Source organism: Heterodontus francisci, chromosome 4 (assembly GCF_036365525.1).
Source record: "Heterodontus francisci isolate sHetFra1 chromosome 4, sHetFra1.hap1, whole genome shotgun sequence".
Lineage (NCBI taxonomy): Eukaryota > Metazoa > Chordata > Chondrichthyes > Heterodontiformes > Heterodontidae > Heterodontus > Heterodontus francisci.
This window is the reverse complement of record NC_090374.1, coordinates 86,455,300-86,471,221: the sequence shown is the minus strand read 5'-3', so window position 1 is coordinate 86,471,221 and position 15,922 is coordinate 86,455,300. Positions and strand designations below refer to the sequence as shown.

The following is a 15,922-nucleotide window of genomic DNA, read 5'->3' as shown; positions in this document are numbered from 1 at the left end:
CGGCGCAGGCTTGGAGGGCCGAATGGCCTGTTCCTGTGCTGTACTGTTCTTTGTTCTTTGTATATCCCTTGATCCCATCCTAAGAACTATATCTAACTGTTTCTTGAATATATTTAATGATTTGGCCTCAACTGCTTTCCGTGGTAGAGAATTCCACAGGTTCACCACTCTCTGGGTGAAGAAATCCCTCCTCATCTAAGTCCTAAATGGCTTACCCCTTATCCTTAGACTGTGACCTCTGGTCCTGGACTCCCCCGCCATCGGGAACATCCTTCCTGCATCTAGTCTGTCCAGTCCTGTTAGAATTTTGTAGGTTTCTATGAGATTCCCCTCTCATTCTTCTAAACTCTAGCGAATACAAGCCTAATCGACCCAATCTCTCTTCACACATCAGTCCTGCCATCCCAGGAATCAGTCTGGTGAACCTTCGTTGCACTCCCTCCATAGCAAGAACATCCTTCTTCAGATAAGGAGACCAAAACTGCACACAATACTCCAGATGTGGTCTCACCAAGGCCCAATATATTTCCCAATATATACATAAGTTCCACACATGAAAAATATTGGAACTTTATCACTGGATCAAAATTTATAAATTTACCAATGATTGTCATTGATGACTATTTCAAGAAGCATCACATTTGCAATGTATACAACTTCAAATCTGAAAAATGAAGATTTACTTCAGGGACATATTTGTCGTCCTACTTGCATTGTTGCCCACTGCCTGAAGTGTGCTGGTCAACCACAATGATACAAATTAGATCACTTCAGATATTTCATGGATTTTCAATTTTCACTGAATTCCAAGAAGTGCACATCAGTGTGCAATTCTAAGTTGCATTTGTACAAAGACCCAAGGAACTGTACAGATATACACAAATTAAAAATCATAAAGATGAGCAGAGAGTTAACACAGAAGTCAAATTATTTCTAAACTTATACTAATACAAAGCCAAATAGCAGACTCGGTTAGATGCATAAATTTAAGAATCATTTGTATTTCACTTTTATTGATGCTGCACTGAGAATTTATTTTTGATTAAACTGTATAGTCATTTCGAAGTTCTTATTTTGCTCAGAATAAACTGTGGAAGTCAAAACTTGTTTTTAACATCATACTTTTTATAATCAAGTGAGAGAATAAGCCTCAGAAAGTCTGAGAGAGAGAGAGGGTGGGCCTCAGACTGTGTGTGTGAGAGCATGAGTCTCAGAGGGTGTCTGACAGAGAGTCTCAATTTTAGAGGCAGCGACTAATGATTTTAGAATACTTGCATCAAAATAACTGCTGGCAAAGTTTGTGAGCATAACAATAATGCTAGAAATTGAACCAGACATACTGGCCCGGTACGTTTCAGCATTACTATAGCACAAAAGTGGTATTGTGCCATTTTTTCCCCCAAGAATACTCACTTGGAGCTCATTTATTCCCATTTTTACACTGAATCATTGTAGATATGAATTTTCTCAATCATTTGCAGCGCTTGTGAGATACATCTGCAGAAAGCTGCTGAATGAATTTACAGAGCTCCGTCCTCATTCAAAAGACAAGTTTAGTGAGTTTCTTTATGCACATAATGCACTGGCATAGAATTGCACCCACAAATTTAGGTGCAGCACAGTCCAGTCACCTGATACTGGTGTAACTGAGTTTTCTGCAGATCGATAGCAATTTTCTTCATGCTTTTTTGGAATTTTTCTGAATGAGACCCGCACTATACCTAGCTAAAGTGCTGTCAGTCACAGTGCACAAAAATTGATCAAACTCCAGCTTCCTTGATGTGGTCATGAAGGCTAAAGTAGCTGGAATCGCCTTCACAATCTGTAAAATAATGGTAAAGGAAGAGGAGCAGCTGAGACAAGCGAGTCTGAGAGTAAGGCACCATGTCAGAAGACAGCAGCCCACTCACTATTACACATATTGGTGGTGCTGCATTTATGCTCGTTTTACACTGGATTTTACATTCCGGCATAAACAAATGAGCTTCACAGGAAACTTGGGTGCAAGTTCCTGTTTGGAAAATCGGCACAGAAACCAGTGTAAATTTCGGAGTAATTTCTATGTGAGTTCCCAGCAATTTGGGGCTATTATCTTCCATACACAGCCTACTTGATTTAATTCAAACTTGGTTAATGTGAATTGAAATTGTTCAAAAACCACTTTCTGTGCTCTTATTTTTGAATTGCTTGATTTTTTGTGTAGCTTGAATCTTTTCCGAGCAATAATCAACTCTGAATTATCAGTAGACTATAATGTCACACATGTGCAATTATATTCTTCTGAACCCCAAAAATCCAACCCAAGTTGTTTTTTTAATATTAGGAGCATATCAACCAGAAGCACCAAAATATAAACATGCCAACAAAACTGCAGCCATGTAAACTGCAGTACCATTTTATTGTGTGTAGCAATGTTCAAAATAAATGTTAATATACCTTCTGAAAGGTTATGAAGAGTGAAGTTAATCCAGCTATATGTAATTTTTGTTTTTTTTGAAAACAAAACAGATTATAATGGAGTATTCTTCTGCCATTACTCACTCCCATGCTATTTAACACCAAACTATTATGCCTCATTAATTATATATTGAAGCCAATTAAGACTATAATTCTGATAATAAAATCAAATAAATTAAACCAGTGTTGCCCTGTAACCACAAAATCATTAGGCCAGTTTCCTTTTAAAGCTCACCTGTGGAAAACAGCTAAATAATGAGTCCTTTTCAGAGGCAATGATAAATATATTTAGATACCAATGGAGTTACATTCCAACTAAATTATTAAATTAAAAAAACTTAAGCACATCTACCAACAATTACAGTTGTCATCAATGGATAAACATTCGTATGACAAACTTCTATCTGTCACTCCAGGGAAGGTATTAACTAATTTTCAATAAATAGAAGAAAGTCTGTGTTTAAATTCCAAACAAAGGAACGCCATACAAACATGTTAATCATTCTTCGATTCATCTCACCAACAGCAATTTCTAGTTTATCTCATTATACTCCAAGTAGACAAAGATAGAATTTCCTTTGAAGGGCAGGGTCCTGACCTTATACCAGAATGTTCATCGGTCCGTATTCCTATATACTGCCAACAATTGAAAAGAACCTAAAAAAAACACTGCAACTGAGTTAACTTGCTAAATATTGCCTGGTATTATTCAGTAGATTTATATAAATTAAAGGCACTCTTGTGGCCCATTGCTCGTGACACCGAGTACGAACACCTAATGAACGAAAAGTGAATTTGCCAGAGGCATATTACCTTTCAGGATTTTGACCATTTTTTCGTGGGACAGATTTGGATTTGATAACCATGCTGCTTCTAAATTAAAACAAACTTACAAAATTTTAAAAGTCACTTTACAGCCACATGCTGCAGCCACTGGGACAAAGAAGAAATTGGTATGCTCACCCCAAAGTCAATGAGTAACCCTTGAAGCTGTTAGCTACAATAGGGGGGTCATTATCCTGCTGCAGATGCAAAGATTTCTATCTTAGGGAATTGGAATGCTGTTGAAGATTACCTGAAAGCTAATTGCAAAAGCGGAATGGAGGTGGGGGGTGGGGCAGCATGCTAGCATGTGGGGCTTAGTTACAGGAATAACCAATGCTACTGAACCAGAGAGAATATCTAAGGCAGAATCGAAATTTGGAAGGGAACTCTGGTGCACTTATTTTGCAAACCAGATTATTCAATGCATACAGAAATCCTGTATTATCTGATAGCCTAGTATTCTATTCACCAGCATATAAGAATATAAGAAATAGGAGCATGAGGAGACCCTTTGAGCCTGCTCTGCCATTCACTAAGATCATGGCTGATCTTCGACCTCAACTCCCCTTTCCTGCCTGCTCCCCATATCCCTCGATTCCCTTAGTCACCAAACATTTATTGTTTTCAACTGTGAATATACTCACAAGAAGCATCCACAGCCCTCTGGGGTGGAGAATTCCAAAAGTTCACAACCCTCTAAGTAAAGAAATTCTTCCTCATCTCAGTCCTAAATGGCTGAGCCCTTATCCTGAGACTATGACCAGCTAATTCTAGACTCTCCAGCCAGGGGAAACAGCCTCTTTTAGCAGCTACCCTGACAAGCCCGCTAAGAATCTTCGATGTTTCACTAAGATCACCTCTTATTCTTCACCAGAAACTACAGGTCAGTTCTATTCAATCTCTCCTCATAGGTCAATCCACTCATCCCAACAATAAATCTAGTGAACCCCCACAGAACACTGTCTAAAGCAAGTATATCCTTTCACTAGGTACAGAGACGAAACTGTACACAGTACTCCAGTGTGGTTTGCAGCAAGATTTCTTACACTGGTACTCCAACCCCTTTGCAATAAAGGTCAACATAGAATTTGCCTTCCTAACTACATGTTAACTTTGCGTATTTTGTTTACAAAGACACCAAAATCCCTCTAAACACCAACACTTAATAGTTTCTCACCATCTAAAAAACATTTTTTTTAAATTTTTCCTACCAAAGTGAAAAACCTCACACTGCCCTACAGTATATTCCATCTGCCATCTTCTTGCCCATTCACTTAACCTAACTATATCCCTATACAGACTCTGTGTCATCCTTACAGATTACTTTTCCACCTAGCTTTGTATCATTCGCAAACCTGAGTACATTACACTTGGTCCTATCATCTGAGTCATTAATATAGATTGTAAATAGCTGAAGCCCCATCACTAATCCTTGCAGCACCCCGCCAACCGGAAAATGACCCATTACTCCTTCTCACTGTTTTCTGTCCTTAAATCAATCCTCTATCCTTGCTCATATATTATCCCATACCTTATGAGCTCTTCTTATGCAACAACCTTTTGTGGTACATCTTATCAAATGCCTTCTGAAAATCCAGATATACTACATCAACTGATTCTCTCTTATATACCCAACTTGTTACACCGTCAAAAAATTCAAATCGATTTGACAAACATGATTTCCCCTTTCATAAAGCCACATAGACTCTACCTCATCATATTATGATTCTCTAAGTACCCTGTTAACACATCCTTAATAATGGATTCCAGCATTTTCCCAATGACAGATGTTAGACTAACTGATCCGTGGTTTCCTATTTTCTTTTTCCCTCCTTTCTTGAATATCAATGTTACAGTTGCTACCTTCCAATCCACTGGGACCATTCCAGAATCTAAGAAATTCTGGAAGATCGCAGCCAGTGCTTCCAGAATTTCTGTCGTCACCTCTTTTAGACCTCTAGGACGTCAGGCCCAGAGGACTTGTTGCCTTTTAGTCCCATTAATTTCTCCAGTATTTTTTCTTTACTAATATTAATCACCTTAAGTTCCTCACTCATTAGATCCTTGGTTACACTCTATTTTTGCTATGCAATTTGTGTCTTCCACTGTGAAGAAAGGCACAAAATTTGTTTAATGTCTTGGCCATTTCTTTGTTGCCCATTATAATTTCTCCTGTCTCTGCCTCTAAGGGACCCATGCTTACTTTACTACCCTCTTCCTTTTTACATACTTGTAGAAACTCTTAAAATTCTTGCCAGTTTACTCACGCATTCTATTTTCTCCCTCTTTATTAACTTCTTGGTCATCCTTTGCTGGTTTCTAAAACACTCTCAATCCTCAGGCTTGTTGCCCTTCTTGTCAATATTAGAAGACTCTCATTTTAATGCAGTGCCACCCCTCATACCTATGTAATTGTCTTTATTTAAGACTCTAGTTTTGGACTTATACACATCACTCTTGACCCAATATGAAATTCTATTTTATTATGATCACCCCTCCCCATAGGATCCTTTATTATGATTAACTCTGCCTTATTATTGAAAAAAAAACTAAAACTGCCTCTTCCCTGGTTGGTTCCACGAAACTGTCTTGAACACATTCCCTGAACTCATCCTCCAAACTACTTCTGTTAATTTGATTTGTCCAGTCTATAAATGCCCCCACGATTATTACATTGCCGTAGGAACATAGGAGCAGGAGTAGGCCATTCAGCCCATCGAACCTGCTCCACCATTCAATATGATCATGCCTTTTTCCCGCACTATTCTCATATCCCTTTCTGTCATTTGTATTTAGAAATCTGTTAATCTCTGCTTTAAACATACTCAATGACTGAGCTTCCACAACCCTCTGGGGTAGAGAATTTCAAAGATTCACAACCCTCTGAGTAAAGAAATTTCTCCTCATCTCAGTTCTAAGTGGCTTCCCCCTTATTTTGAAATTGTGTCCCCTGGTTCTAGACTCCTCAACCAGGGGAAACATCTTACCTGCAGCTACCCTGTCTATCCCTACAAAGAAATTTGCAGGTTTCAATGAGATCACCTCTCATTCGTCGAAACTCTAGAGAATACAGGCCCAGTTTCCCCAATCTCTCTTCATAGGACAGTCCCGCCATCCCGGGAACAAGTCTGGTGAACCTTCGCCGCCCTCCCTCTATGGCAATAATATCCTTCCTAAGGTAAGAGGACCAAAACTGCACACAATACTCCAGGTGCGGTCTAACCAAGGTTGTATACAATTGAAGCAAGACTTCACTACTCCTGTACTCAGATCCTCGTGCAATAAAGGCTATCATACCATTAGCCTTCCTATTTGCTTGCTGCACCTGCATGTTAGCTTTCAGTGACTTATTGACAAGGACACCCAGGTCCCTTTGTACATCTACACTTTCTAATCTCTTATCATTTAAGAAATACTCTGCACATCTATTCCTCCTACCAAAGTGGATAACCTCACATTTTTCCACATTATATTCCATCTGCCATGTTCTTGCCCACTCAGTTAGCCTGTTCAAATCCCCTTGAAGCCACTTTGCATCTTCCTCACAACACACATTCCCACCTAGTTTTATGTCATCTGCGAATTTGGAAATATTACATTTGGTCCCCATATCCAAATCATTGATATATACGGTCAACAGCTGGGGCCCAAGTACGGATCCTTGTGGTACCCCACTAGTCAGCCTGCCAACGTGAGAATGACCCCTATATTCCTACTCTCTGTTTTCTGCCTGTTAGCCAATCGTTAATCCATGCCAGTATGTTACCTCCTATCCCATGTGCTTTAATTCTGCAAACCAATCTCCTGTGGGGAGACTTTATCAAAAGCATTCTAAAAATCCAAGTATACTATGTCCACCAACTACCCCTTATCAATTCTGTTAGTAACATCCTCAAAAAAACTCCAACAGGTTTGTCAAATGATTTCCCATTCTTAAATCCATGTTGACTATGCCCAATCAGATCATTATTATCCAAGTGTCCATATATCACATCCTTTAGAATAGATTCTAGCATTTTCTCAACGACTGATGTAAGGTTAACAAGTCTATAATTCCCTGTTTTCACTCTCCCTCCCTTCTTAAATAGTGGGGTGACATTTGCGACCTTCCAATCCGCAGGAACTGTTCCCAGAATCTATAGAATTTTGGAAGATGATCACCAATGCATCCACTATCTCCACAGCTACCTCTATGAACACTCTGGGATGTAGAATATCAGGTCCCGGAGACTTATTAACCTTCAGCCCCATTAATTTCTTCAAAACAACCTTCTTACTAATACTAATTTCCTTCAATTCCTCATTCTTCCTCGTTCCTTGGATCTCTAATTCTGGGCGATTTCTTGCATCTTTCTCAGTGAAGACAGACACAAAGTAATCATTTAGCTTCTCTCCAGAGGATGCCCGCCACTATCATCCACAGCAACGGGGCAGCAGACTGAGCAGACTGTCTCCACCTCGCTGCTAATGTGGGAGTAGCACCTAGACGTTGTGGGAGAAAAAGTTAATTGAAACAGTTTTGAGCACATAGGCGGCACGGGTGATGTACACATTGTGAGAATGGGAAGTTTTATTAATACATTTTTATTTCATGTAAAATTTGATCCACACTCAGTAATGTTTTGTTTGGTTGCAGATTGATACAAAGATGTCTTTTGGAGACCTATGGCAGAAACGCAATGATGTTTGCAAAGCAACTCAGGAAATGTCCAGTGTCCATTTCTCATTGGAATTTGAGCCTTCACTCTTCAATGATGGCTATTTTCCTGTTGATGATTATTAACTTTGTCCAATACTGTCATGCCTTACTTTTGTTTTCTACAGTCATAACACCGCTTGCAGCAGCGTGTAGTAGTATTCATCTTAGCCCAAAGATGATTTCAAATGTCAATCACATTAAAGTGCAACAAACTTTGTTAAGATTGCAGCGATGAACAAGACCTCATGCAAAAGTGAGGGGAACTGTTATGTTTCTCCTCCCAAAGTTCCTTATTGTTGGCTGAAATGTGCCTAAATTAGGTTCTCCCTGATGTCCCTTGCATGTTTCTCCATGGCCCTCATATCGATGATGGCATTGTTGTCATTGCTGTCCTCCTCCTCACCCTCTTCATAGTCATCCTCATCTGAGGAGGACTGGTGTTCCTCGTGTTCCTCTGCCTGCAGAATGTTGCCGCGTCTAATTGCAAGGTTGTGCAAGGCACAGCAGACAACAATTATTCATAACACCCTCTGTGGCGCATACTGAAGAGCCCTTCCAGACCGGTCAAGGCAACGGAATCGCATTTTCAGCATGCCAATGGTGTGTTTAATGATGGTTCTGGTGGATGCACGTGCAGCATTGTACTTCTCTTCAGTAGTGCTTTGGGGATGACGTACTGGTGTCATCAACCATGTACAAAGGGGGTAACACTTGTCACCCAGAATCCATCCATCCACTTCGGCTGGTTCCTCGAAAACTGCTGGGAGTTCCTCAAAATGTTTGAGTTACGACAGTTCCCTGGGAAGCATGCATAAACATGCATGATTCTTCTCCTGTGGTCGCAAACCAGTTGCACGTTTGAAGAATGGAAGCCTTCGCCATCGACAAATATAGCAGGCTGATCCCAGGGAGCTCTAATGGCCACAAGTACTGTTGATCACTCTTTGCACTAAAAGGAACCCAGGGATGGCGCCGAAGGCCACAGAACTTGCTGCTTGGCTGTCGTCGTCTACAGTCTACTGGTATGTTGAAAAGGGCATTGGTCACCTCTTTGATGCACCTGTGGGTCGCAGACTGCGAGATGCCATATATGTCGCCCATGGAACCCTGGAAAGAGCCGCTAGCAAAATAAAATTGATTGCAGCAGTCACCTTGAGGGCAGTTGGCAGGGGATTCCCACTGAAGCCAAGCAGTTGCAGGTCATGCCACAGGATCTTACAGATTTCTGTGACCATTTCATGTGACATCCTTAGGCATCTTTGACATTGCCTCCCTGACATTTGTAGGTAATCTGTCCTTGTCCTGAGGATGTGATGATGTGCCAATGCCCGTCTTCGATAATGCCGTTCCTGGATGTTATCATTCACAGCATCCTCACCTTCCTGTTCTGCTTGTTGCTGAAGTTCACACATCATGAGTTGAGGGCAAAGAGCCCTCCTTAGTCTCTCTCTTTGTTCTTCTTCCCATGGTACTAGACAAATTCGGTATATGAGACCCATGTCACTGCAGCTTTTCAGAACAATAAATAAGTAGAGTGTGGCAATTCATCCCTCTGTTGACATTGAGCTGAACATCGAGACAATGAACAGCTCCTTTATAACTGCCTTCAAATTGCAACCAGGTAGAAGACACATCCACTATCGTTTGCCTCCTCCCACTCTCCTTGAGCGTCTGGTTTCCATTATCATTGGAGAAAATGGTGCACGTGAAATTCAGGGCACCACCATTCCTTTCCCGACTACCACTCCATGCACCTGATCGCCCCTGCTTCCCTCCCCTGCTCCTCCATGCACCTGATCGCTCCACCCTTCCCTCCCTGACTACCCTCCCCTTTTCCTCCATGCACCCGATCGCTTCACCCTTCTCTCCCCGACCACCCTCCCCTGCTCCTCCATGTAGCCCCCGACCATGCCTTCGCTGCCATCCCAAGAAGATTCACCATTGCTGGTGCCGAGCCTGGAGGCAAACATTCATTCCAATGCTGACATGGAGGGAAACATCCATCACAATGCTGGCCGAGAGGCAAACATCCATTCCAATGCTGGTGTTGGTTAGCGGATCAGTTAAAGAGAGAAGAGCACAGTCCTGAGACTCAACTACACAAATCCCACTGCTGCACACCACAGCGAAACAACCGTGAACCCAGTGGTATAGGAATATTGCTCACCATTCACTTAATCTGGCAGGTACGACTAAATAGGAACCATGTGTATGGTCTTGAGAATTCGTGTTATTTAAATGAATGCAAAGCTGCAATCCACCACCGTGCTGGGGGAGGCCTGGGATGCCATAAACCTGCCGCCAACTTAATTCATCTAAAATATCCCATCGGGATTCCGAAAAAACACCTCATGCCTAATTATATCACCCTGCACGCCACCAAATCTGCTCTTGCACAGTCCATAAAATTCCACCTGTTAGGTCAGATGACCAAAAGCTTAGTCAAAGAAGTCTTGAGGAGCGTCTTAAAGGAGGAAGTGAAGTAGAGAGATGGAGAGGTGTAGGGAGGGTATTCCAAATCTTAGGGCCTAGACAACCGAAGGCGCAGTCACCAATGATAGAGCGACTGAATTCGAGGATGCTCAAGAGGCCAGAATTAGAGGAGTGCAGATATCTAAGAGGGTTGTGGAGCTGGAGGAAAGTACAGAGAGAGGGAGAAGCAAGACCATGGAGGGATTTGAAAATAAGGATGAGAGTTTTAAAATCAAGACATTGCTGCACCATCAGCGAGCACAGGGGTGATAGGTGAATGAGACTTGGTGAGAGTTAAGACACAGGCAGCAAAATTTTGGATAACTTCACGTTTATGGAGTGTAGAATGTGGGAGACCAGCCATGAGTGCGTTGAAATAGTCAAGTCTAGAGATAATAAAAGCATGAATGAGGATTTCAGCAGATAAGCTAAGACGGGGCAAAGTCGAGCAATGTTATGGAGGTGGAAATAATTGGTCATTGTGACGGTAAGAATATGAGGTCGGAAGCTCACCTCGAGATCAAATGTGCTACCAAGGTTGCGAACAGACTGGTTTAATCCCATACTGTTGCCAGGGAAAAGGATGGAGTTAACAGCTCGGGAACAGAATTTGGAGAGGGGAACGAAAACAATGGCTTCAATATTTAATTGGTGGAAATTTCTGCTCATCCAGTACTGGATTTTGAATAAGGAGTTTGATAATTTTGCCTCAATGGGGCAATTGAGAGAGGTGGTGGTGAGGTACAGCTGTGCGTCTTTCGGATGATGTCACCGAGGAGCAGCATGTAGATGAGAAATAGGAGGGAGCCAAGGATAAATCCTTGCGGGACACCAGAGGTAATGGTGCTGGAGCAGGAGGAGAAGCCATTGGCAGTAATCCTCTGGCTATGATTAAATAGATAAGCAAGGAACCAGGTGAGTGCAGTCCCACCCAGTTGGACGACAGTGGAGAAGCATTGGAGGAGGTATGTCAAGGACTGCAGACAGGTTGAGAAGGAGAAGGAGAAGGAGAGAAAGTTTACCTTTGTCACAGTCACATAGGATGTCACTTGTGACTTTGACAAGAGCTGTTTCAGTATCGTGGCAAGGGCGGAAACGTGGTTGGAGGGAATCAAACATGGAGTTCTAGGAAAGATAGGAATGGATTTGCAAACAAATAAAAAGGAAATTGTTTCAACAGCAACCACCAGGTGGGATTAGAACATTTGGCAATTAAAACAGCAAAACGTTGACTTAGTTTAGTTTAGAGATACAGCACTGAAACAGGCCCTTCGGCCCACCGAGTCTGTGCCGACCATCAACCACCCATTTATACTAATCCTACACTAATCCCATATTCCTATCACATCCCCACCTGTCCCTATATATTTCCCTACCACCTACCTATACTAGGGGCAATTTATAATGGCCAATTAACCTATCAACCTGCAAGTCTTTGGCATGTGGGAGGAAACCGGAGCACCCGGAGGAAACCCACGCAGACACAGGGAGAACTTGCAAACTCCGCACAGGCAGTACCCAGAATCGAACCCGGGTCCCTGGAGCTGTGAGGCTGCGGTGCTAACCACTGCGCCATTGTGCCGCCCACTGTACAGACTGATCTGTAAATTTTGCACATCTGTGAATGCTGCCTGAAGTGAGTCAGCTAATTCACCTAGATACCAGTGATTTAACAGTAAAATATTAAAATCCAGTCATTTGACTGTTCCTACCTTAACAACAGGATTCAATAGGACCACTCCTGATTTTTTTGTGATCACTTGCTTTGTCGTGTAATGATGTTCCATAAGCTGAGGGATTGTGGGAAATCCAGTACCTTCAAATCGATATTGATTCTGTGTAAAATATTAAAACAAAATACGTGAAACCACTGATCAATTTAAGAAAATATTTAGCAGGCCAAATCTGATAATAAACATTCTAGCAGTCTACAGCAACAGCTACTTAAAACTGGGCTGATAAGTGGCAGTACACAAGTGACCAGTAATGACCAGCTAAAGAAGAGCAAAACCAGACATTTCTTTTCATCAACAGCATTCCCCCATCAACAACAACTTTGGGGTCGGGGAGGAGGGGTGAGGGCCATCACTGACTAGAAGCTGAACTGGGCCAGCCACATGTCAACACCATGGCTACAACGATAGGGCAGAGTCTTGTCCTCACTGACGAACGGTTCGCCTCCTTTCCCCTCAAAGTCTTTTCACCATCTACAACGTAAAGTCAGGATTGAGATAGAACACTCAACACTTACCTGGATGGGTGCAGCTACCAGTCTATCCAGATCTCAAAACTCCCCTCAAAATACTGGTAAATCCTGAGACCCCCACCACCAACCACCCCCGCACTCCAGTGCTCCTAGATTCTAAGCTGTCCTCAATGCTGATTAATCTGTGACAATATTACTTAGGGTTCGACTACTGTTAACACAAATGGGTACATATCAAAAGCAAAATACTGCAGATGCTGGAAATCTGAAATAAAAACAGAAAATGCTGGAAACACTCAGCAGGTCAGACAGCATCCGATTAAAGGTAGCCTGGTAAAGGTGGATTGCATAGACAAGAGAAGTGGAATTCCAAATAAGGAACCTAAAAATGCAAATTTCCCCACATGTTGTGGAGTTTTAACTCCACGGCATACAGCTTCTTTCTTTGTTGGGATCCCCTTCCTGGAAGTCAGCCTGATTGGCAGGCTTGGCTGCTAGTCATGCGGGGAACACTCCAGAGGCAGCTGCAGGTAAGGAGCCTATAGCTACTACTAGGAGCATGGTGGGGGTAGCGCTTTGATCCCTGACCCCAGGGGTTCTTTGTATTTGGAGGTCTGATGGAGGATGAGGGGTCCAATCCAATTAAGGAAGGTGGTAAACTTAGGGTCCAAGAGGAATCATGTCTTCTCCTCCTGGCCTACAAAGCAGTCTTGTAAACGCAATTAACTTCTGCCCAAAGCTGTCCTCGCCTCCTTAAGCTGCCAGGTTTTCCAAGGCCTGGGAAGTCTGGCAGGCCAGGGTTAAACCTGCAAAACAAGTTAAGTCAGAGGCTGCAAGCCACATATAAATACTTAAATTGCCAGCCCACCTCGGAGGAAGAGGTTGGCTACCTGCCCCATGTCCCATCTCTGTTAAATCCCGAAGTTGGGGAGGGGGGGGAGGGGCAGCGGTAGGTTTGGTCTTGGAGAAGGGTTGGAGCAAGTTTGAGACATTTTTAAAAATAATTTGAACATTTCACCCGACTCCAACCCACATCAGAATTCACTCTGTTAACTGTTTTGCTCTCCATAGATGCAGCCCGGCCTGCTGAGTGTTGCCAACCTTATTTGTTTTTATTTTAGGTATATCAAAGTTTACTGATGGTGCAAAACTGGGAGATGCAGCAAATGTGGAAGGAATAATGGAGGAGATTGCAGAAGGATATAAACATGCTAAGTCAATGGGCAGATAACTGGAAGTTGCAGTTTACCATAAAAATTTGAGGTAATTCATTGTGTGAACAAGGAATTCTAAAATAGAAACATATCTTAAATGGTAAATTTCTTAACGCATCAAAAGGGTAAGTGGATCTAGGTGTGCACATACATAAAGCCTTAGAAGTGGTTGGAGAGGTAAAAAGAAATGCCATTAAAGACAAATGAGGTTCTATGTTTATATTAAAAGGAATTGAACATCAAAATCACAGAAGTCATGAAGACACTAAACAACACTATGGTTCAGTTGCAGTTAGGTTACACCCAATTTCAGGTGACCTACTTTATTTAATAAGGCCATGGAGATGGTGCGGAACAGATTTATCAGAATGTTTCGAGGGACGAGTGGTTTTACTTATGAGGCCAACCAAGACGAAGTGGAGCTATTTTCACTAGAGCAAAGAAAGTCTGAAAAAGCTGTTCAAAATTATGAACAAAATATGAAAAAAATACAAAAGGGTATGGGGAACGGGAAAAGGAACAAGAAGACTAGGTAGATAGCTCAAGAGACCAATGGGCAGAATTGTTTCCTTTTGTGCTGTAGAATTCTACACTTCTATAATAGTTCTGCAGAAAGCAAGAGCAATATCATGGACTAGATGTCCATGGTACATAGAAAACCTAGAGTAACTAGGGAAGTATTCTCTTTAACTGACAAAATGGAGGGGAAATTTGAAATAAAAACAAAAAATGCTGGAAATACTCAGCAGGTCTAGCAGCATCTGTGGAGAGAGAAGCAGAGTTAACGTTTCAGGTAAGAGACCCTTCTTCAGAATGGACAAATATTAGAAATGTAGAAGGTTTTAAGCAAGTAAAGCAGGGGTTGAGGCAAGAGATAACAAAAGAGGTGTTGATAGGACAAGGTCACAGAGAATAACTGACCAGAAAATCATGGAACAAAGGCAAACGGTATGTTAATAGTGTGCTGAAAGACAAAGCATTAGTACAGAGAGGGTGTGAATTGACTGTAAAGCACAAAGCACTCCAGGCACAAACATTAAAACATTTTAAAAAAAAACAGAAACAGTGGGTAGGCACAGTAGAAACAAACTAACCAAACTAAAAAAAACTAAAATAAAATTTGATATAGGTGTTCAATGTAAAAACAGGAATAAGATAAATAGAGAACTTATTTCCACACGTAGGTTAATAGAAGACAAGAGGCCACAATGTCAAAATAAGCACCAGATACACAGAGGGAGATGAGAAGCAACCCTTTTATCAAAGTACATTACTTTGCCACAAACAGCTATTAATGCTAAATTAGTATTAGTATTCTATCCAAACAAGTGAAGAGATTACAATGGAGAATATAAAAAAGCCTGGGAAGAAAGGAAGAAACTTTCTTACTCTTTTATTCACTATCATATTCTTAACCTCCAACTAATTGTTTAAACCAAATAATAATCCCAATAGAATGAGAACAGAAAATGGTGGTAATATATGGCAGACTGCTGGCATCTGAAGAAGGAAAACTCAGGATAATATTCAGGGTGATGACAACACATGTGCTGCGTACCGAAAGCATTTTCTATTCTTAAATCAGATTTCCAGCATTTAAATGCTTAACAATCCTGACAGAATAAAGAGATTCTACCAATATCAAATTAAGCTTTGCAGTCACATGGAATAGTAGGAGAATGGACAATCAAATTATGAAGGAAAAATAACTTCTGCACTTACAAGAAGCAAAAATACAACATTGCTAAATTTCAAGAAGGTCGAAGATGTCTTGGCTACAAGAGGAAGTTAGGTAGGGAAGTTATGCTTGGTAGGTTACAAAAATAAAAGCAACTTTGCATAAAAGCTCTGCCACTAACACAGACTTATTTCATTTTGTGGAAAAAATTAAAAACCATGTTTAGTTTACCAACATTCATTTATTACCCAATTTATAAGATCCATCCTTCTACAACTTTACTGGAAAAAATAATTTCTATCAAAGGAAGTAGTTGTTTGTTGTGAAAGGATGAGTGACCAAGAGAATGTCAGATTCAACTTCTGCGGACA

At 41.4% G+C, this 15,922-nt stretch overlaps 1 protein-coding gene across 3 annotated transcripts in view; it reads right to left on the bottom strand.

The window, feature by feature from the left end:
• Positions 1–15,922, bottom strand: part of fer (fer (fps/fes related) tyrosine kinase) — a 409,042-nt gene that overhangs the window by 175,731 nt on the left and 217,389 nt on the right. For all 3 annotated transcript variants that reach the window (XM_068029798.1, XM_068029800.1, XM_068029799.1), the window contains exon 12: positions 12,166–12,288. In XM_068029798.1, the coding sequence (XP_067885899.1) occupies positions 12,166–12,288 (123 nt within the window). The remainder of the gene's footprint in view (positions 1–12,165; positions 12,289–15,922) is intronic.